Source organism: Amblyomma americanum, chromosome 10 (assembly GCF_052857255.1).
Source record: "Amblyomma americanum isolate KBUSLIRL-KWMA chromosome 10, ASM5285725v1, whole genome shotgun sequence".
Lineage (NCBI taxonomy): Eukaryota > Metazoa > Arthropoda > Arachnida > Ixodida > Ixodidae > Amblyomma > Amblyomma americanum.
In genome coordinates, this window is record NC_135506.1 from 53,928,108 (window position 1) to 53,949,782 (window position 21,675).

The window sequence follows — 21,675 nt, forward strand, 5'->3', positions numbered from 1 at the left end:
ACTTCGGGGCAGGGATTACATTTCTCATTTAGACACCACATATGCAGAAAAATAAAGTGTGCAGAAGCCACTTCTGCAGGTTGGCGAGCAACTTTCAAGGCACACGGCCATTACTGAAGGTATGTGAAGTTACAGGTCTGCAAAAGCAAGTACAAAAGTTGAAAAGAAAAAGAATTCTTCTGATGCCTCAGAGTAAAAGGAAAGCCAGTTTTACTAGGGAAAAAAAATTGCAAACTATATAATATATGCCACCGCTTTGGCACTTTAAAGCAAGTTTCATCAGCAGTTGTCCCATTTTAAGCACACAAGAGTAAGAGAACATGAATGAAAAGGACATTGTGAGAAAAAATGAAGCTTTAATTCTCAAAAGAGATGTACATCCAGGGCAAGCACATTTGACTCCTTCACGCTGCTGTTCACGAGTATGAAACTAACACTGCTCACAATAACATCTAATCACATCTTCCTTCGTTCGTCTGGCAGGTCGGGGCTTCACTCTGCTCATCTTGCTTCGGCGGACCGTGGCTACTTCAGCTCTCCCATGGTCTGCCTCTCTTCCCAGCACCCAGCTCTAATCTCCCCTGTGTCTGTTGCCTTTGCTGCATCTACCGCGTCTTGCTGGAGTTTCTCGGCATCTCGTTCTCTTCCACACTCAATGCTCTTTTCTCTGTCGCTGCACCTGCAGCTGGCCAAGGATGCACGCCAAATTCTAGGGAAGCTATGGCCGTTACTATGAGAGGGCCAATTTCCTCATTGGGGATGTGTCGAGGGGGGGGGGATCAGGTATGTATCCCTTGCAGGGCAGCGCTCTCCTGCAGCCAACGTCTCGTCTCCTCTGCTGGCAGCCCACCTGTGCCAGCTGCCGACTTCCTTCGCCACTTCGAGCTGTTACACTGTCTGCAGCGTCTGCTGCCGGTAGGGTAGCTTGCTGCTACGCAAACATGCAGACACAAACGTGCTCGTCTGCCCGCGCTCGTGGGGGGTGTAGTACAACCGCACAATAAACCGCAAGGAATCATGAGTGTTGGGCATCACACGTGGCCTCCCATCTTCTCCCCTCTAGATACCTCTGGCCGTCTGTCCTCTGTAGCGCTCGCCGCTATTCCACACCAGTGCCTTAGGAGGCATATTGAGGTCAATAATTCTGAAGATAGGCGCAATGTCGCTGGCACAAGTTGGCGAAGTTTGTTCTTGTAACCCTAATTGTGAGCAATGCATAGGCCTCATGGATTCAGTCAGCAAAGCTGCTGCTGCAACGAACATACTGGTACGGCACCTCGTGAGTGCGAAGGTGTGTTTTCAGGCCGCTCCTCGCTGCAAAGCCCTTGCTGCAATGTGTACACTTGTATGGCCGCTCGCCTGTGTGGAGGTTAAGGTGTGTTTTCAGGCTGCTCCTCGCTGCGAAGCCCTTGCTGCAATGTGCGCACTTGTATGGCCGCTCGCCCGTGTGGACGTTAAGGTGCTCAACCAAACTGGATTTCGTTGCGAAGCCCTTGCTGCAATGGGTACACCTAAAGGGGCGCTCCCCAGTGTGTACCCGCTGGTGGCTCTTGAAGTTGGTGTGGACAACTGTGGAATAGCCACATTCAAGGCACCGGAGCCGCTCCTTTCCAGTTTCTGATTTTTGTTGAAACGGCGAGTCGCTCCTGGTCCAAGTTGTGACTGAGCCTGCACAATGGAAGAAAGCATATATGATCTTTAAAATGGGAGGCATATGCTTCAGAACATGGGTGACCACTGGCCCACTTCTCAGGATGAGTTAATATACGATGACGACACTTTCACTAAGCGTTGGTTATGTTACCGACATATGTGCTGTCGTGTGAAATTCTGTTAGCCAGACTTATGACAACTCAGTCCTGAAAAAGAAAAGTTCTTATATGAAGTGCCATGCCGTTATCAGTATGGCAACAACAAACAACCCACCATACAAAAAGCCCCAAATGCAACATTGAAGCCAACTTAAAGCTAGAGATTTTTCTGAGCCACTGAGCAGTTCATTTTACTGAAATATTTTTACACGTGCAAAGTGCCCACTGTACTTTAGCAGCCATTCTGTGAGCTCCAAAGAAATCTAGTTTATGGCTGTAACATTCGAGGCACCCATACATAAAGGCATTGCCTCACTTAAAGAAAGCTGGCAACGTAAAAGAAAAAACCTCGCAACAAGGCCTCAAAAATAAATTTTCTGCCACAAGTGCTGGATGCAGACAATGTAACCATGCAGTAACAACAATACAGTAACTTGTTTGTTAAAACACTCAAGGTAGGGCCCAACTGATGCTCAGCTGGCAGTCAGCTCTGCGGATGCACAACAGGCTAAATTTTAAAGACAAAGATATGCAAAAATAAAAATTTTCATAGCAAAGCCTAGTGTAATTCTAACAATGATATTCATCAGATGCCACATCAATATTTATAGGTACCCGTCTGAGCATAGCTCAAAAACAGAGCAGAGCACATGAAAGCAGAATGGTAGCTTTTAGATTCTGAGAAGGAAAAATAAAGACTTCATTTCTCACAGTTCCAGATGCCATTAGGGATCAACGCTGACTTCACATTCTAATCAACTTTCCTTGTTACTTCTTCCCCTTTGCATGTGCGTGAATGCAGAAGCATGAGCATACATCAAAACGGGGGTGACCACTTAAAGCAGACGTGCGGTACCATGCTTACAAAAGCATGCACACAATCTCTATTCCTTTGTCTGATATGGTGTACGCAACTTTAAACAATGAATGGTAGCTTTCAACATCACCTACAGCGCCTTTAATGAGACAGGCCTGGTCTGAGAGGATTTTCAAGAAACTATAACTAATTTCATGGTAATGTACATAAAGGTGCATCTGTGATGTCGCAAGGAAGATAAAGCATGAAACTGCACGAAATTAACTGCCCATGAGAAGAGAAAGTGAAAATGTGTGATGCAAATCTGCATCAATATAAGAAATTTAGCGATAAAATATCTGAAATGCATAATGAAACAGGCACAGGATTCTTGCAACAGTCCTTGAATGTGAAGAGCACACATGATCACAAATGGCAAAACACTCCTGAACACAGTGCACTGCACCAAGAACAGAAGGTAGGCAACATATGTCTTAAGACAACATAGGCAACATATGGCGAAGAGTTATATCACAGACGGCTACAGAGCAGACTTGGACTTCATCAAAAATGTGAGAATGTGGGCTTTCAACCTGAAAAATAAGGAAAAAGAAAAATTAATCTCCAGTCAGGATTTCACTTCTTAATTCCTTTTTTTTTTCCAAGCATGTTCTGCACCAACACATCAAAAGAACTTGACAACGTGAAGGTGCTAAGTGAAATTGCAAAATGCAACAGCAAAAAGGGGAATAACTCCCAGCAATGGACTTGGACACCAAAAAAAAACGGACAATTTAAAAACTTGTTCAGGTTTTTGCATACCTACGTCATGCCTATAAGCTTCCCGAGACTTGTCCACCCTGGGAAAACAATTATTTAGGTGATCCCCACACACAGGATGGACACACTGAAGTAAAATGTGGACCCAGTCTTGAATTGAAGAAAAGAAAAACAAAAAGTGTTTTGGTTTATGGGGGTTTAACATCCCAAAACGACCCAGGCTATGAGGGATGCCGTAGTGAAGGGCTCCGGAAATTTCGACCACCGGGGGTTCTTTAACGTGCACTGACATTGCACAGTACACGAGCCTCGCAGAATTTCACCTCCATCGAAATTCGACCGCCGCGGCCGGGGTCGAACCCACGTCTTTTGGGCCAGCAGCCGAGCGCCGTAACCACTCAGCCACCGTGGCGGCTAAAAGTGTTTTATTTGCCACTTCCAAATGCAGATCATGCAGCAGGCACAACCCCGCCGCGGTGGCACAGTGGTTAGGGCGCTCGACTACTGATCCGGAGTTCCTGGGTTCGAACCCAACCGCGGCGGCTGCGTTTTCATGGAGGAAAAATGCCAAGGCGCCCGTGTGCTGTGCGATGTGAGTGCACGTTAAAGATCCCCAGGCGGTCAAAATTATTCCAGAGCCCTCCACTACTGCACCTCTTTCTTCCTTTCTTCTTTCACTCCTTCCTTTATCCCTCCCCTTACGGCGCAGTTCAGGTGTCCAACGATATATGAGACAGATACGGCACCATTTCCTTTCCCCCTAAACCAATTATTATTATTATTACTATTATTATTATTATTGTTATTAGCAGGCACAATACATTTGCATTGTTTATCTCACTTTCTTGGGATGGCGTTGCGCAAACGACAAGACGTGCACAGGAAAAGTAAAAGACGACAGATAGAGTGCTAACTATCAACTGGATTTATTGCTTTCACAAAAGCATATATATGCGGAATTCATATGCAAGGCCAACGGTGGTGCCATGCATGCACAAAGTCGCCTACAATTAAAAAAAATGGTAAACAGGCATGGTGTTCCGGTGGTGTTTTCGGCTCCAAAAAAGCTCGCTGGGTTGTGCCCAAGGATCACCGAGGAAGGAGCCCCACCAAGCACATGCACAAAGGAAGATGCTGTTCAGTTTGTGAAATGTGCCACAGGCATGGTCTATCAAATCCAGCTCAAGTGTGGACACGTGTATGTCGGCCAAACTGGACGCTGCATCAATCAACGCGCAGGGGAGCATGCTCTGTCTATACAAAAAAGAGAAGGGGCGAACTTGCCCGCTCATTGCATTTCATGTCTTGGTTGTGAACCGTTGCTCAAAGACATCAAGATTCTGGGCAAGAGTAAAAACAAAAAAGCCCGCGAACTTTTATAAGCATTCCACATCAAAGAAAAAGGCAATAATTGTGTTAGCGATACCTCAATAACCTTAAAAGATAGGGAAAAGAATTTTCTCCGTTGCTTTTGCTGACCTTTGCTGGCTTGACTTGTCATTCCATTCTTTTTTCTTCCCTCTCCCCCTTCTTTCGCACATGTGAATTCTGCATATATATGCTTTTGTGAAAGCAATAAATCCAGTTGATAGTTCTCGCTCTATCTGTCGTCTTCTACTTTTCCTGTGTACGTCTTGCCGTTTGCGCAACGCCATCCCAAGAAGGCTATGCACCAACTCGCCCAGCAAGAAGTTCTTCTACATTATCTCGCTTGTGCTCACTACTGACGAGAAGTGGTGACAAACCTGAGCATGACGTCAGAAGAAGGCAAAAGCAACGAGAAGTGGTGACAAACCTGAGCACGAGGTCAGAAGAAGGCAAAAGCGTTTCGCCATTATACAGAGAAGTGGCTCCCATGCTGCATATCTCTCACATAACCTGAACTCGTGCCAAAAACAAAATGCCTAATTTATGCTCAATTATTAGAGAGAGGTCCTCCACATGCAACGGCTCTAGCTCTCCCTGGACGGTTTACATACCTAGATGTCCACACATTCTCTTGCAGTGAAGCTGACCGCATGAATCAAGAATAAAAATACAGCCCTGTGTAAAAAGGATGTTGTAGAGTTGGGCAATCACAATGAAACAGAGGCAAAAGCAACCACGCAAGTGGAAACACACGTGAAACACTGGGACCACCTTTTCAAAAAATACATTTGCCCAGTTTTGCTCCTGTATTGTGCCATGTCTGCCTTCTTGTTCTTAGTCTTTCTTCTCCCTCTCCCTCCTCTTTTAAGCCGACCAGTTTAGCGCACACTACTGCCTGCAGAGCCATGTATGCAGTGTACGCTATGCACAGCACTTAAACTCTGGCTCAATCAAAGGGTGGTTCGAGCACAGGTGGAAAGAGAAATAAAGAGGGAGAGAGAGAGAGAAAGCGGTCAGCAGCCTGATTCACACTTCATTTTATACAAATTTGGGGAGAAACCATATTTAAAGGTAGTCATTTGCTCAATTTATGGCAGACCTGAAACAAACGATCCCCATGCTCTGCCAGTGTGCTCGTTGTTGTGTAGCCCTGGAACTGAGTGGACAGCCATGGACAGACTCGTGGCGTGAGAGCGCGGGTTTCCACTTTTCTTCCATCATTTGTGTAGTGCTGCCGATTTAATTTTAATTGTTCTGAGGTTTTAGAAAACGTGTTAACGATTCTTGTTAAAAATCACAGTGAAATTTCCGAAATGAGAAATGTTCCAACCAGCCACTGACATGAATAAAAAACGGTTACCCGCTTCAGATTCACACAGTACGTGCAATCTAGCACAGGGGGGGTGAGATCCCTTGTCAATGCTGGTGGGGGGTCTGAGACCCACCCCCGAGTCCCCCCTGACTTTAGGCACTAGCTATGCATGGCCATGAGTACAGAGCAGACTTTTATCATTTTGCCGGCTAAGCTTGAATCCAGGTTGTTATCCAGACAAGCTCTACAGAGTGGGTATAAAACTGGGCAAAAATCTGTTGCACAAGTTTGTGTATGCGTACAATGAAAAGGCTTACACACGGAAGGCAGCACAAGCACGGGTAGATTCCAAGAGACATTTTGTAGTCCTTAAGACAAGAAATAGCCAGCAGGCAAATAGGGGGAGAAAAAAGCAGAAAGAGACCACACCATGTCTCAAAGCATGGTCACAAAGATTAAACCCCTAGATCTCGGTGCACTCGTAAACAAGGCCATGTACAAACAGTCATACAATTCCTGGAAAGCTGTTATAGTAAGATACAACTTCAAAAAACAGCAGTTGGTAACACTGGGCCATAGTCCACAGCATCCTTTATTGCTCTGCTAGCCAATCACAACAGTAAGCGAAATAAGCTTTTTAATGTTTGACTATATTAAAGACACCAGGCATAAAAATTTGAGGTTATTTTTTTTCTGTAATCAGCTTCTTGTTTCAAGAGAGGAATTTTAACAACAAACTATTTTCTGGTTACGGAGGAATTCTGTCCGGCGGTTCTGAATGAGGGCGGAGCTTCGCAGCAGACTTAAGCTGTATCAGACTACAGTAGAATCCCACACGCTTAACTATGGTAGTAATACACTTGCGCCAAGAGACGAGTGCAGAAGTGCCCCACCGTGGCCACTCACATCGCACATTGCAATCAACGGGCATCCTATTTTACAGGCGGCCTATGAAGATGAGCGGGAGTTTGTCTAAAGCCACAATTTTGTGCATATAAACTTTGCTTGGTTTCTTGGCACAAGCCCTAACGACAGCGAAAATGAAAAGAGCAATGCGGCATGCTTATAGCGATGACCCAATATACACAGTTTGGGCACTTGCGGCTTCTGTGGATGATGTGAAGCAAAATGAAAGAGCTTCTGGAGATTTCCTGTGGGGCAGCTACGAGCGTTAACACTAGGTTCAACTCTTTATTAAAGAGCACAGCATCCTTGCGAGGTGCCTTAATTTACTAGTTGGTAAGAATGGTCCGGCTATAGGCCAAATCTAATACCCATTCTCATAATTTGTCAGTATGAACAGCTGGCTCATGCTTGATGGTGCATTGTTTCATAAGCAATCTCCTGTACACTGTACCTTGAATGGTTTCACACATGCTGCAAATGTCTGGCTTGCCAGTAGCAGGCAGCTGTGGCAGCACATACTACATCAAGGTGCAGGTGGTTTGTTTGGAAGCAGAGAAATTGATGCTTGCACTTCAGTGCCTTGGGGCTCAAGGCATCGTACAGCCCAAAGATTATTCAAATTGGAAGCACGGACTGCGTCCTTGGAAATTTAGTGACGAATTCTGCGGTTTGCTCCAGGAGATGGGAAAAAAATTTGTAGTCGCTCTCATCGTCAAGCAGTACACATAAAATGAAACGTTTTGCAGTACAAGCATATAACTAAGATGGTGCCAGCAGCATTCTTGAAATGGGTCTTGTACAGGGTATGCGAGTCCATGCCATCGTAAACATCCATAAACCAACCTTAACATCCATGTCGCCGCTCAGGCGCACGAGCGTGCGCGCTCCCCGGACCATATCCCTTTTTGCTGCCCTCACATTTTCCGCGCTCCATTACTGCTTACGAGCGATGAGGCCCAGATAGGATCACTATAGCACACACTGTTACAGCATTGCTGCCGGCAGTAAAGTCTTCTCTGCGACAGCACAGCCAACCCAGCCTTCAAAAGGCCACAACATGCGCTACTGCTCCCGGCGCGCCGATTGCTCTAGCGTGCACGATGTTGCAGGATGACCGTTTAGAAGGAAAGGTCCACACAGAATTTACAGGTTCGAGCTCACATCGTGTTCTCAAACTCAAACTAGGCACTGTACTCAAATAAGCCAAGCTCAAACTATAGCTCAAGCTAGAATGAACTAGAAGCTCAAACTCTCAAACCGGTTCACCGTGGTTCCTGGACGATGTTCACCTGAGTGTGCTGAGAACGGGAGTTGAAAGGGCTGAGAGTATGTCATGTTTAATAGGTTAATGCCTCCACGTATTTGACAAGTTTCAGAATAAGTGCACAGAATTTTTTTTTTGTTTGTCAACGATAATTCGAAGCAATTTATATCCTACATTCGTGCTCCAGTTCGGTTCACTGCCCACCGAACTACGACCCTACAACCATACCCGAAACTATTGGATGGATGGGTGGATGGATGATAATGGCTTTATTCTTTGTATTGGGCGGCAGCTTGCGCCACCTAGCCTAAACTTCCTCCATTGTTATTTGATTTTCTTTTTCCTCTACAAATTCACCCCTCCCTTGATTTCCTCCACCAATCTTCAAGCCTCCTCTTCGTCAATGTCACGCTTTTCTCATCCACTCGCCCATCCTCCCCAGCAAATCCCAGCGCTCTCCATGTCTGTTGCTGTTCACACCTTCTATATACATATATAGGAGGTGTTGGCTGGGTGGAGTTCTGCACACCTCAAAACCAAGTGCTCTATGGTCTCTGTTTCTGTTTTACAGGCAGAGCACAAAATATCCACTTCAAATTTGGACCTATACGTTTTTGTTCTCAGAGCCCCTGTCCTAGCCTCAAAAAGCAATGAACTGCCCCACGAGTTATTAAATAATTGCTCTTTCTTGATGTCTTGTTTTCGTGCCCTATATGTACCTAATGTCGATTTTTTTTTATTCTTTCTTTCCACATCTTTCTTTCTGTCTCCTTTACGTCCGCTTTCACACTAGTATTTTGCTGAGCCCTATCCCTCGCCTGTTGCTACCGCTTACACTGTACTGCCGCTGAATATTATTCACGAGAAAATCTATCGCTATGCAGACGCCATGTTTTCATTGTTTGCGCTGATTCTGTTCCTAAACTCTGGCAAAAAAAATACAAAGCAATTAAGCTGTATACTATTTGATTATCTGCCTGACATATTTTGCAGCTCGACTTTGGTTTTTCAAAATCATGGTAGCTAGAACTTGCTTGCTATGGTCACACGGACCCACACCATCCATGACATATCACTCGCTTCCATGCCTCACTTCCTGCCAGGGCCACAGATGGAGCCAAACAACAGCGGCTGCTGAAAACGAGCAAAAGCGTGTTGAACGTTGAGCGCGTCTCGTGCTACTGTGGTAGCGAGAATGTTCAGGTAGCACCAGCTAGCCCGGCTTCCTATTCTAACTCAGAGCACGTACAGTCATGAAATTTATGAGCGTGAACACGGCAGCGCGTGGCAGACAGCTTCGAGCCCTACTTGCGGCGATACGCGGCAGCTGCTTTCCACGACATGGTGGAAGGGTAATGCCGCCTTGCCTGCTTCCAGGAGACATCTCCAAAGGTGAAGGACACGTCTCCCTTTCCCCTCTGTTTATGAAAGCTGCCACCGCGTGTCACCACAAGTATGGTTCGAGGCTATCGGGCACGCGCTGCCGCGTTCACGCTCAGAAATTTCACGACTGTACAGTGCCTGTCTGAGCTCCCACATATCGCTTTAGCGTGCAGTTGTCCAATGTCACTGCAATATCCAAGGCCACAGAGGTAATGGCATGGCAGAGCATTATAAAACAGCGCTAGAAGACATGGACAGAAAGGTGGAACACACACACGCTGCGCTGAACTGAATTTTATTCATGAAGCACTTCTGTGTGTGTGTATATATATAGTGCAGATAAAAGAGTCGATAATCAGTCCCATCAGAGGTTCCTTTGTTACCGCCATCCAAAAATGCCTTTTCTTTCGCTAGAAGCAAGAGACGTGCTGCTCACACGCGCCTTTACAATCAAATATTGTTTTAGTCTCAATAACCAAAGACTGTTTTAGTCTCAATAATTTCCCGTGCCAATGTTTTGTTAATGTCAATTTTGGATACTGCATAACAAGCCCAACAAGCCACTTTGTTAAACTATGATGAAGCACTTTTCACGTGGCCTCAATAATGCACTGCATCCTCTTTCACCAAAAAGTAAGTTTTGCATGCCTGCGTACATGCATGTGTGTGTGTGGTGCACTTCCAGGCACCAACTCGTAATAATACACCTCCCTGCTACAAGCCCCCACCCACCCACTTCCAGCTACCGCCATTCCTCCAGAAGCCTTCTTGCTAGGTTCTTAACTGAAGGGTTACGTGTCCTGGCCTGTTGAGCTTGTGCCAGTATCGATTGGTGTCACAGGCAAGCAGAGAGGTACAACCGGTACAACCTGAGGTGACGGTCACCTGTGCGATTGGTACCAGGATGGCGGACTCTTTCGCAACCGAAGGCATGCAGCCTCCGATGGAGAGATTTCTCGTCACAAGCCTTACAACCATGGTTTGTCCCTCTTTTTATAGCTTGCTCTATTTCAGCCCGTGTGTTTATTTTTGTGGTCTGTTTGTTTGTTTTTTTCTTACCTTTGGCATCCATTTACGTATGAAAGATGCATTTTTTCTCTGAGCATTCCACAGGAATCGTCAAAGGAGGCATGCTCTAGTTACAAAAATTTAGCTCACCACCTCCGTTTAATACCTACAGCTGCCAATTAGAACAGCCTAGGAGCACATTCATTCCACTTTACGAATCTGCTATACACAGGAGATAAAATTGTATCGAGTGTGCATGTGGAACGCAAGATCTTGTATTGCAACATTGGGTCATAGCTATAAATATGTCACATTACTGATTTCATTTCTGCAGGCACTGGAGATCAGATTGAGAAGCCAAAGAACAGAGTTTGCAGGAAAACACTGTTTCAAAACAACTTTCACCCGTCTTAATCATAGGCTGGCTGTAGCTTTGAAGTCATAGTTTGTAAAGAGCACTCCTGGTGATTGCAACACTCGGTGTATATGGCCACGGTGGGGCACTTCTGCCCACTTCTCTATTTGTCAACAGTATTACCATGGCTGTGCATATGGGATTCTACTAACAGCCCACCAAGCACTGCACAACTCTTCGTACATTGCACTGTTAGTGCAATGCCAACCACAAATACTGCTTGGAATGCACAAAAAAAAACCATGTGCCAAAATTTTTAATCTCTTCAGTCTCAAGCCTCCATTTCAGCAAAACACTGTGCGAGGGCAGTAAACACTCGAAGGGACCGTTTTCGCGCAGAATCTTTTGGAAACTGCATATAAAAATAATGAGACTCCAGATTACTGCTCAGCTGCCCCAACATTTATACAGGAAACCAGCAAAAAAAAAAGTTTACATACAAATATATCAATTTACAGAAATAATCACAAAGTGAATAAGGGAGCGAAAACCTGAGAATGCTTGGCAATGTGTCCACAAGAGGTCTTGTCTGACCAACCTTCCTCTATTATGGTTTACAGAATTAAGTAAAAAGTGCATTTGTGATTGCTTTTACCTAACTTAAAAATGTCAAAACAGAAGACACTTTCATCTAGGAAACACTTTCATTAGCCATTTGCAGCACTTGACAACTTGCATCTCCAACGCTCGGTTTGGCTATGCAAATAAGGCAGCCACCAACAAACAGAAGTGGCCACCAAGTTCTGAGCTTGGAAGAATCTTACCTAAAACTGCGCCACTTTCACTGCTTTGCAACAAATTATTAAGACAATGTCACCCACAAGTTACGAGATAAAATGGCAGGGCAGCAACTTCTGTAATGACCACACTGTGAAATGTTCGAGCAAAGCTGCAGATCCATATTAACCAGGCAAGTACAAATATGATACCAACCTTATGTGGTGCAAGGCATCAAACAAAGAATAAAAGTATGGCTGGCCGAATAGTAATGTTGCATTTTTTCCTTAATGCACGAGAATGCATCATTTCAGGTAATTGATTACCTTTTCAAATTATTCTGCACCAGTACAAAAGCATAGAGGCAGACATACTATGCACAAAGTAAATATTAACAATATGTAGTTAAAGGTGTTTCAAAGCACGAACATAAAAAATCTTTCTGATATCTCATTAAGAAAATTAAAGCCTTTTGCAGCAGAAATAAATATTTATAGGGCATATCACGCACTCTCTTTCCAGTTTTCTAAACGAGGTTTTATTATATTTGCCAAATTAAGCGTACTAGTCGGAGGACAAAGCAAAACAATACATTTGTCCAAGGCCACTACACCAGCTTCCTTCATGCCAGTGTTCACAAGCAGATGAGCAACACCGTTCACAGTAACATGTGATAACATTTTGCACCACTTCTTTAGCAATGTAGCATGATGCAACACATTCAGCAAGTTTCTTGTCGAATTATGTTCCCAAATATCCTTGTCGATAGCTGATGCATTCAATTTTGATAAACGCTGTGGCACAGGACAACGGCAGCAAGAAAGGCCACCAGGCTGACAGAACACAGATAAGGGTTTGACTCAGTCTGCATGCTGGATCAGAAATTAGGTGTGGGTCGCACAGCTTCAGCACTGTCCTGCGACCGATCACTAATGGCAGATTATACTGTAGTTTCAGAGAAGAGTAGAAGAATTTAGGTCAGTACTATTTTCATGATATTGCGGAGCTGTCCCACTTAGGAAGGTGCTAGAGCAGAAGCAATACACAAATGGCTTTTAATCGTTGTGGATTTGCGTATGACGACGACGGTTTGCTGTGTCTGAAAAGGTCATCGAACATAGGTTGCATCGGTAAGGCTTCTCGCCCGTGTGGATCCTCAGGTGTTTTCTCAGGTCTCCCTTTGTTTTGCATCTCTTGCTGCAATATGTGCACTTATATGGCCGCTCGCCTGTGTGGATGCGAAGATGCTCCCCAAGGCTGCTCTTCCTTGCAAAGCTCTGGCTGCAATGGCTGCACCGAAAGGGGCGCTCTCCGGTGTGTGTCCTTTGGTGGTTCTTGAAGTTGGTGTGGATGTCAGTGGCGTAGCCACACTCAATGCACAGGAAACGGAATCTTCCTGCTTGCAATCTTTGTTGCGGCAGTAAGTCGTTCCTCCTCCCATCTGTGACCAAGCCTGCACAATGGAAGAAAGTTTACGCACCTTATTAAGCAAGGAGGGATTTGTTCCGGGGCATGGATGACTGTTGGCATACCTAGGGAGAGTTCATGAATGGCAAAGATATTTTTTACCTCCCTCACCCATGGACCAAACATGAAACCACCGCTTTTGCAAGGCAACTGTTTGAGCTGGGTGATCAACTATCTTGTTTTAACTAAGTATAGCATGTGGGAAAGCCTGCTTGTGGACTTTCGCATGATTTCCAAGCCCAGAAATGTCCGATGAGGTAAGCTATGGAAAATGACCAGTCCGCGAGGTAAAGAACACAGATGAAAGCAAAGAGCAAACTTCTGTATGCTTCCGCTCTCTTTAAACTTGACCACTGGATAATTTGCCCAGTGGTTTTGTATTAGTCAAATGCATGAAAGTAGTATTTCATCACTGCTGATTTCGTAAATTTTTGAATATCTATTTTACAAATCATATATTCCGGTCTTACCACACATCAACAATCACAAACGACACTAACCAATGCTTTGGTTTTCATTGCTGTCCCTCTACCTAACATGGCCTACCTAACCCCCTATTGACAAAAATTAGAGTACATATGCGCTTTTTGAGACCCGAATCAATCATTCCTTACACCCACTCTCGAATCGGTACAGAATCGAGCTGCTTGGTTTGTTTACTCTAAGTACAGAGATTTCACTACTGTATCTAATCTAAAGTCTCAAGCTAAGCTGCTAGCTCCTGTTCAATGGCATAAAATTTCTCGACCTCGTCTTTTCCAAAAAACGTATCGCTCACAGTTATCCAACTCCATCATCCTGCCCTCACACTGAACTTTGGAACAGGTCAGCCACACCTGCCCATACTACTGCACATTTTTTATTCGTTTTTGTCCAGACTGCACAAGACCGGAATGACCTTCCCGCTGATGCTGTGCTCCACTCCAATCCGCAACATTTTGAGAGTTTCTTCGAGAGAATATTTTACTGATGTATTCTTTTTATGTAACACCACTATCCCTCATGTAATATACTCCACACCTGGGGCCTTTGAGGTGTATTCGAAATAAACAACAAAATAACCGAACAACATATAGTTGGCTCATATTTGAAACTGAATCTTTGCACACCCACACATTAGCATTTATACAGGAGCTGATAGCATTGTTCTTGCTGCTTAATACGTTCTGTGTAAAGCAATGAAACTGGACTTTCTTCATTTACAACAAGTGCTTGGGTGAGTCCAATTTACAGCTGATGAATGAATTCATAACAGCTTGGGAAAAACATTGGTAAAGAACACATTATACACATTTAGTAAACATATATATCCACCATATAGCAATTACACAACTGAGATAATTCCCTAAACTAGTTCAACCAGTTAAAACCAGCTAGGAATTTTCGCCTGGGAATATGGTGGGGTCAAGGGCGGGGAAAAGATTGTAAAATATCTTGCAATCATCCTGTGGCTCATACTGCTGCTTTCTGTAAGCACAAAGGTACTTGATTGGCTGCTGCACAACACCACTTTATTCCCTGGAGGATAGCATGGGACCTCCTCTGAACAGTGGCACACACTACAAAGACACTCGACAAAAGTGAATGTCAGCCCTCTCCCAGTAGCACAAATGCTGTCGTTAAGCTGCCTCTGCGAGTGTGAAATCAACACAAAAAGCACAGTGCAAACACTGGAGTTATGCGCTAACAGGTGAAAAAGTGCTTCAAATCGGCCTACTGTGCCTCATTCCTCAATCTTACTCCCCCGCAATACCCGTTAATCTGACTGCTCCGGTGTTTGAAGAAGATTCTCAGGCAGATGCAACTAATTTCACAGCAATGTGCGCAGTTCCATCTCGACAATCTATTGAGCTGCAGAATGAACGATGTAAGGAGGATGAAGTATGAAACAGCAGCAAAGTACTTGCTCCCATTAACACAGAGTAAAAATATGCAAGGTTAATATCTCTCAATATCAGCAAGGTGGTAATATGTCATGCAGAAGACAGCACAAACCGCAACAGTCAGTATACATGCAGGACACATAACGGCAATTGTTGGGAAACTTGCAACCCCACACTGGTGTGGAGGAAACTTTCACTTCATCGACAACCCAAGAATGTATAGACTTCCAACCTGAAAAAAACAAAGAAAAAGAAAATATTATTTGTAGGCAAGACTTCTGAAGAATATTTTTTTCCCAGGCATTCCCACAAAAATGCAGAAAAGAATATGGCACAAAGGTTCAATATCCCAAAGCTGCAGGTGGGCTATGAGGGACACCGTAGCAAAGGTTGCCAGATGGATTCTGACCAGCTGTGTTTCTTGAATGTGCGCTAGCAGTACACGCCACATGAGTATTTGTACATTATGCCTCCACTGATATGTGTCCGGCGCACCAGATTTTAACCTGCAACCTTGGCACAGCACCTGAATGCTAGTGACACTAAGCCACCGTGCGAGTGCAGAAAATGATATGGCAAGCTGACAGTGGTCGATGTAATTGAAAAATTAAACCGTAGAAAGGCAGTGTATCTCCACTGTTTTCCAAAGAGTGTGGATACCAGTGATGAACTCAGACACGAAGAAGATTGCTTCATGCCAGTGTCTGTTCAGAGTTCATGTACCGATGACATGCCAATCAGTTCCTAGGGGCTCTGTTCGTTTAAAAACTTCCTTTCTTTGCAAAAAATGGTTTAGATCATTTGCACACAAGGTGGACGCATATAAGTGAAAACTTGACCCTGGCATGCACAATTAAGGAAAATAAAGAAACAAAGTAATCCGAAGCTCTGAAATGCAGAGCATACAGTAGCTGCAAACCATTTGCTTCGCTTGTTACTTGTGCTTGCTACTGATCAGAAGTTGATTGAACAGTGGGCACAGGTAGCAAACACAAGCACGGTACCAGAAAGCAAAAGTGCTCGAGAGGAACCAGAACAACAGGTTTCCTGCTACAGTTAAGCATTAAGACGTACTATCATACAGACAAGTGGCTTCCATGGTACTCTATTGCAAAAAATTTGACTCGCACAAAAATCAAAATGGTAACTGAAAGCCATATTACAAGAAATAGGTCCTTAACAAGTAAGCCTTGATCTCGCTAGACTGTTTACACGTCCCAAAATCCCCACATTCCTTCGCATTAAAGTTCGGAGGATTCTTATGACACCAGAACCATGTGTGAAAAAGACGTACTAGTGTAGGACAAATGCAATGAACCATCAAGCATCCAATCATAAAAATTTCAGCAGCACACAGCGAAAAAAAATCTGCAGAACCAAATGCTAAGCTCTATAAGCAACTCCAGCATGAATGCAATGACCCACAGTAGTTCCTGTATTTTCATTCTTTACTGTTTCTTTGCCTTCTCCATCCTCCCTTTTTAACACCTCTTCCCGCCTGCTTGGCCATGCATACTGTGTGCTTATAAAGATATGGGCGGTCTTCAGTCTTACTCAGAAGCACATGGACCTGAATTACTATCCATATCAACTCTGCAATAGGGACACAAAAGTGGGTGAAGAAGACACGGCATGAAGGTTTATGGTTTATGGGGGTTTAACGTCCCAAAGCAACTCAGGCTATGAGAGACGCCGAAGTGAAGGGCTCCGGAAATTTCGGCCACCTGGGGTTCTTTAACGTGCACTGACATCGCACAGTACATGGGCCTCTAGAATTTCGCCTCCATAGAAATTCGGCTGCCGCGGCAGGGATCAAAACCGTGTCTTTCGGGCCAGCAGCCGAGCGCCGTAACCACTTAGCCACCGCGACGGCTTCAGCTCGAAGGTTCAAGGTTGCATTTCTACATTACAGAAGTTTGAACACCTAACGCAACATAAACACACGCTCAAAGAAATCTTTAGATATGAAACATTGCAAACAAACAAGAAAAAGGAGATTACACTACAGCTCACAGTGCGGTCACAAAGGTTAAAGGTGCACTAAACAGGAATCTGAACTCGTCTTTTTACCACGGGAACTCTATCTACACATTCTGGGCGTTCTTTAAAACTTTGAATTATTGTCCTGTGCAGCCGATTGCCATAATTAAGTCGGATTAAACGTCCCGGCTCCCGCTTTTTTTTCAACTCAACGCAGTAGGTAGGAGGAGTCAACCAACCCGTCAGCGAGTCCCGTGACGGCTTGCCGCTATGCCATCAGCAGAGTGATAAGTAAATCAGAGAGTCTAGGTGTATTTTTATTTCCGTGGGCCTAATTTGCGGCTATATATTGTCTGTGACTGAAACTGTTTATTCATAGAAACCTAAAGAACAAAATAAAAGTGAAGGCAAGGCCGCCACTGGACTGGCTGAAAGGCACCCCACGCATTGATTGACCACCTACGTACCGCATTGAGTTAAAAAAAAGGCGGGAGCCGGGACGTTTAATCCAATTTAAATAGGGCAGTCAACTGCACAGGACAATAATTCGAAGTTTCTGAGAATGCCCGGAACGTATAGATAGAGTTCCCATGGTAAAAAGACGAGTTCAGGTTCCTCTTTAGTGCACCTTTAAGTCCACTGTTCTGGGTGCACTCACAGGCCGCACAGAAAACACGAGGCGCAAAGCGACAAGAGCAGAAGTGGCCTACAGTCTCTTATAAAGGGGCTCTGAAACACCTTACGAGGAAAGCACATCAACTCGCTTAATCACTGCATTGTGTTGTCATGAAAACCTGAGCCAAATAATACACTTCTACACGCAGCAGAGGACCCACAATCACGCGCACAAGTTGACGAGCCCTTCCCGGCGACTTTTTCATGCTTGCACCCTCCTCAGTCGCTCGCATCTATGTATACATGTTGAGAGGCGGCTACTGGTTAGATTAGTTCAGACATCAGGCAGCTACCAAGGCTGCGGACAATTAGCCGCGTAGCTCCGGCGGGCCAAGAAGCTCTCCCCCAGCGGTGGGGCAGGCGGAGGAGCGCCTACCTTCCAGATTGCAAAAAGTGACGAGAGGAGAGAGAAAAGCGCGAAGACGCTGAAATTCAAATTTTGACTGCAGATAACTCAGCTTCTACAAAGCGCACTAGAAAATTTCTTGCTGTACAGTATTCGTGAAGAGGCGTGCGTTAACATCCCAGCAATACTGCAACTTTATTAGAGCCCCTTCCAGAGCCCCTTTAAAACACAAGATGTTGCAATCATCAGACTAACTCTTATACAGACTTTACAGACTGATACTTCCAAGCTATGATCCATCTATAAAAACGAGCAAGCGTTATTGTGAAGCAACGTTCACTTGCAAACGCTGTCCTTTGCCATTCGGATGTGAGCTCCAATGCCAGCAAGTGTTTAAAACAGAGGCGCAATGTTAGAAGCAGCTATGGTTAATAGCTCCATACCTCCTAAAAACAAATCCTCTACACTTGTCATTTCTTTAGAAGACAGATCCATGGTGTATGGAGGAAGAGCTTGAAAGATTTTTCCAGTTAAGCAGCTCTGGTTAAGATGGGTGACGAGTTCTGATCTTGTACAAGAGCATGGCACAACTAAGAGGCCTTCCTTGACAACAGTGCTCACATGCTTGGACAGCCAAAGCTGGTAGCCGCTTTAACACTGTGGCATAAACAGTTGGCTCATACTTAGTGATGCAATGTATACCGTTAGCACTCTCCTTCTACTGCACCCCTTGATTGAGCAGAAAACCCTGAATAGTCTCACATATGCTACCAGAGCTGCCTAACTTGGCATAGTTAAGTGTGTGCTAGGCCCCAGCGGTTTATGCGAAAGTAATGCCAATGACATATTGATACCTGTGCTTTCTAAATATATGGGGACACAAATGACCTTACGCCCGACAAAACTGGAAGCCCAGAGCATTCGCTCGGTATACAGGCCAATTTCCGCACAGCCCGTGCAGTACAAAGGTTTTGCTAGGTAATTACCACGCGGTGTGTGGTGCTGCCGCTGCTGTGCACAAGGAATACAAGCTCAGTTTTCTGTAACCTGTCTCAGTTACCACGTGTCAACTGCATGCTTAAAGGCACGTGTCAGTCGAAGTCATTTAAAGAGCCAGCCTGATGATGATGATGTGGACTGTACCCTTTTGGAGCGGGCTGTCACCGTAACTGGGACACAGCCATTAGTTTGTGCATGCACTTGGAAAACATGCAAAACAAAAAAAAACTAAAAAATATACACAAAATACGATATACAAATGTGCAGCAAACGAAAAGCGAAACATCACCATGGTCGCAACACCACACGCACAGTCATCCCACAGTTCTCCACCGAAACTGGAGGCAGAACACCACGCACACATGCACTCCAGCACCAAGCACACAGGTATAGCACACGCATGGAGTTACTTCTGTGCCATTCTGCACCAAGCCTGCAGGCGAGTTCTTGTCGCAGCCACGGCGTTGGCCTGGCTGGGTTCCCACGCTCCACCGTCGTCTCGCTTGAAGGAAACGCCGAGCGCCAATTGCAGAGTGGTGCCATCTGTAATCCACGGGTGCAGGCAGGGGCAGTGCAGCACCAAGTGTTCAATGTCTTCTTGTCCATTCCCGCAAGCTCTGCACATCGCAGCATGCACTTTGGGCATAGTGTCGAAGCACTGATAATAGGTCAGCGTTCACAGCGCTCCTGCGCGTGCATTGAAAAGCAAAACGCTGTCAACGCTGTTGTTGTGCAGCTGCTCTTTGTTGATGGCCGCCTTGTGGACTCAGTACAGGTTCAGGGTGGACTTGTTCTACATAGAGATTACCCACTTGGCAACCTCTTTCTCCCGCACTCGCACCTTGATGACCCCGTGTCTCTTCAGAGTCAAGGCAAGCCAGAAAACCAAATTTCTGGTGCAACAGGTTTACATGCCTGTACGAAGGGGCTCAGATGCCTTCAAAGTGGAGGTAGCGGTAAACCTGCTGCGCCCATCGGGGGTCGCCCTATAAACGAAGGCGACCCTCATACCCAACTTTGGTGCGGGCCTCCCGGGTCTTGAACGAGGACCATCCCATGTCGCCATGGATTGCCTCAACGGCTACACGACCATGGCATCTTAGTGCAAGGCGGTCAATGTCTCTCTAGCAAGAAGGCCGCGGGTCTCCTTAAGCACGGTCTCTATAGATTCGGTCAGCACGAATAGACTGTACTCAAGGCACCTGCCCCGGCGAAACCCATTCTGCAGCTCTGTGAGGCGACCGCTTTTATCTGCCAAGCCGTTCATCCACCTCTTCACTACCTGCACAAAAAGGCAAGACGCTAGTCGCTGTCAACAGCCTGTGGTCTCGCAAACAGGTCTCGTCAACATCCCTCTTCGGGATTAGCGTCACTTTCCCAAAGAGCCAGTCATCCAAAATCGGGTCGCCTTTTATGATCCCGGCGTACATTTGCGCAAGCTGTTCTCGTGCTCTCTCCCCAAAGCACATAACTAATCTCGCGGGAAGATTGTTAAGGCCTTGTGCTGTGCGCAAATCCAGCAAAAGCGCGGTCAATCGCCAGTATGATCACTTCCCACGATATGCTTGGTTCCCCAGGCGACTGTGGTATCTGCGGCTTCGCTCATGTAGCTGGCGGCGAGTTCTCGTAAAGGTTGCGGATATGGGGAGTAAGGTGGCGTACTAAATCTGGCACTGGTTCATCTCTCAAGCCTCGTGTAGACTTATTGCCAGAAATATCTACGTCCACTTCGCCCACTCGCGGCTATCTCGCGAAGCTGTCTGTCATCGTGCTCCGCAATCTTGCATTACGCCAGTTGTTGCAAGACTCTCTTTAGCCGCACATATTCCTCTTAAGTCTGGTGCTTCTTCGGGAAGGAACTACACCAGGTGATGCTGACGTCTGTTGAAATGAAAATGGAAAAATGAAAATTGGTTTTGCGGAAAGTAAATGGCGCAGCAACTGTCTCACATATTTCGATGGGAAGGAAAGGGATAAACGAGAAGTGAAAGAAGGAAGAAAGAAAGAGGTGCAGTAATAATTCTTTGCAATAATTCTCAGAGCTCTGGAATAATTTCGACCACCTAGAGATCTTTAACGCGCACTGACATCGCACAGCACACAGGCGCCTTTTTGCATTCCGCGTCCACTGAAACGCGGCCGAAGCGGTCGGATTCGAGCCCGGGACGAGCGCCTTAACCACTGAGCCACCTCGGCAAGTCTCTGTTGACCTACCGTCTTGCTTAGAGGGCCATTCTATACCTTGCCATACATAGTGAGCGTGAGCGCGTCTACGAGACCTGGTGCGAACTTGATGTTTGCTCATGATGTGACGCAATTCACCAACATGTGTGTCGTATGTTTCCAGCTGCATGCAACCGCAGCTCTGTTCAAATACTTTAGCTGTGCTCTCATGTGCGACGATGGCATCACATATTTTCTGGTAGGTTCACGCTGTACTATGCTCCGAGCCTTCCACATTATCAACTTCAATGCGTCCGCACAACACTGTTCTCCGCCTGTCCAAGACAATTCGCCGACTTTGCGTGAACATGCAAGCACCATGCGCAAGCACTGTCCGACGAC

The 21,675-nt window shown here is 45.5% G+C and overlaps 1 protein-coding gene across 1 annotated transcript; it reads right to left on the bottom strand.

Moving 5' to 3' along the window:
• Positions 1-350: 350 nt before the first annotated feature.
• On the bottom strand, positions 351-21,675 carry LOC144108310 (uncharacterized). Its single transcript, XM_077641574.1, has 4 exons — positions 19,521-21,675; positions 15,223-15,342; positions 12,820-13,213; positions 351-1,748 (listed from the first exon to the last, which is right to left on the bottom strand). The coding sequence occupies exons 1-4, from the start codon at positions 19,741-19,743 to the stop codon at positions 1,232-1,234; spliced, it is 1,254 nt and encodes a 417-aa protein (XP_077497700.1). The 5' UTR covers positions 19,744-21,675; the 3' UTR covers positions 351-1,231.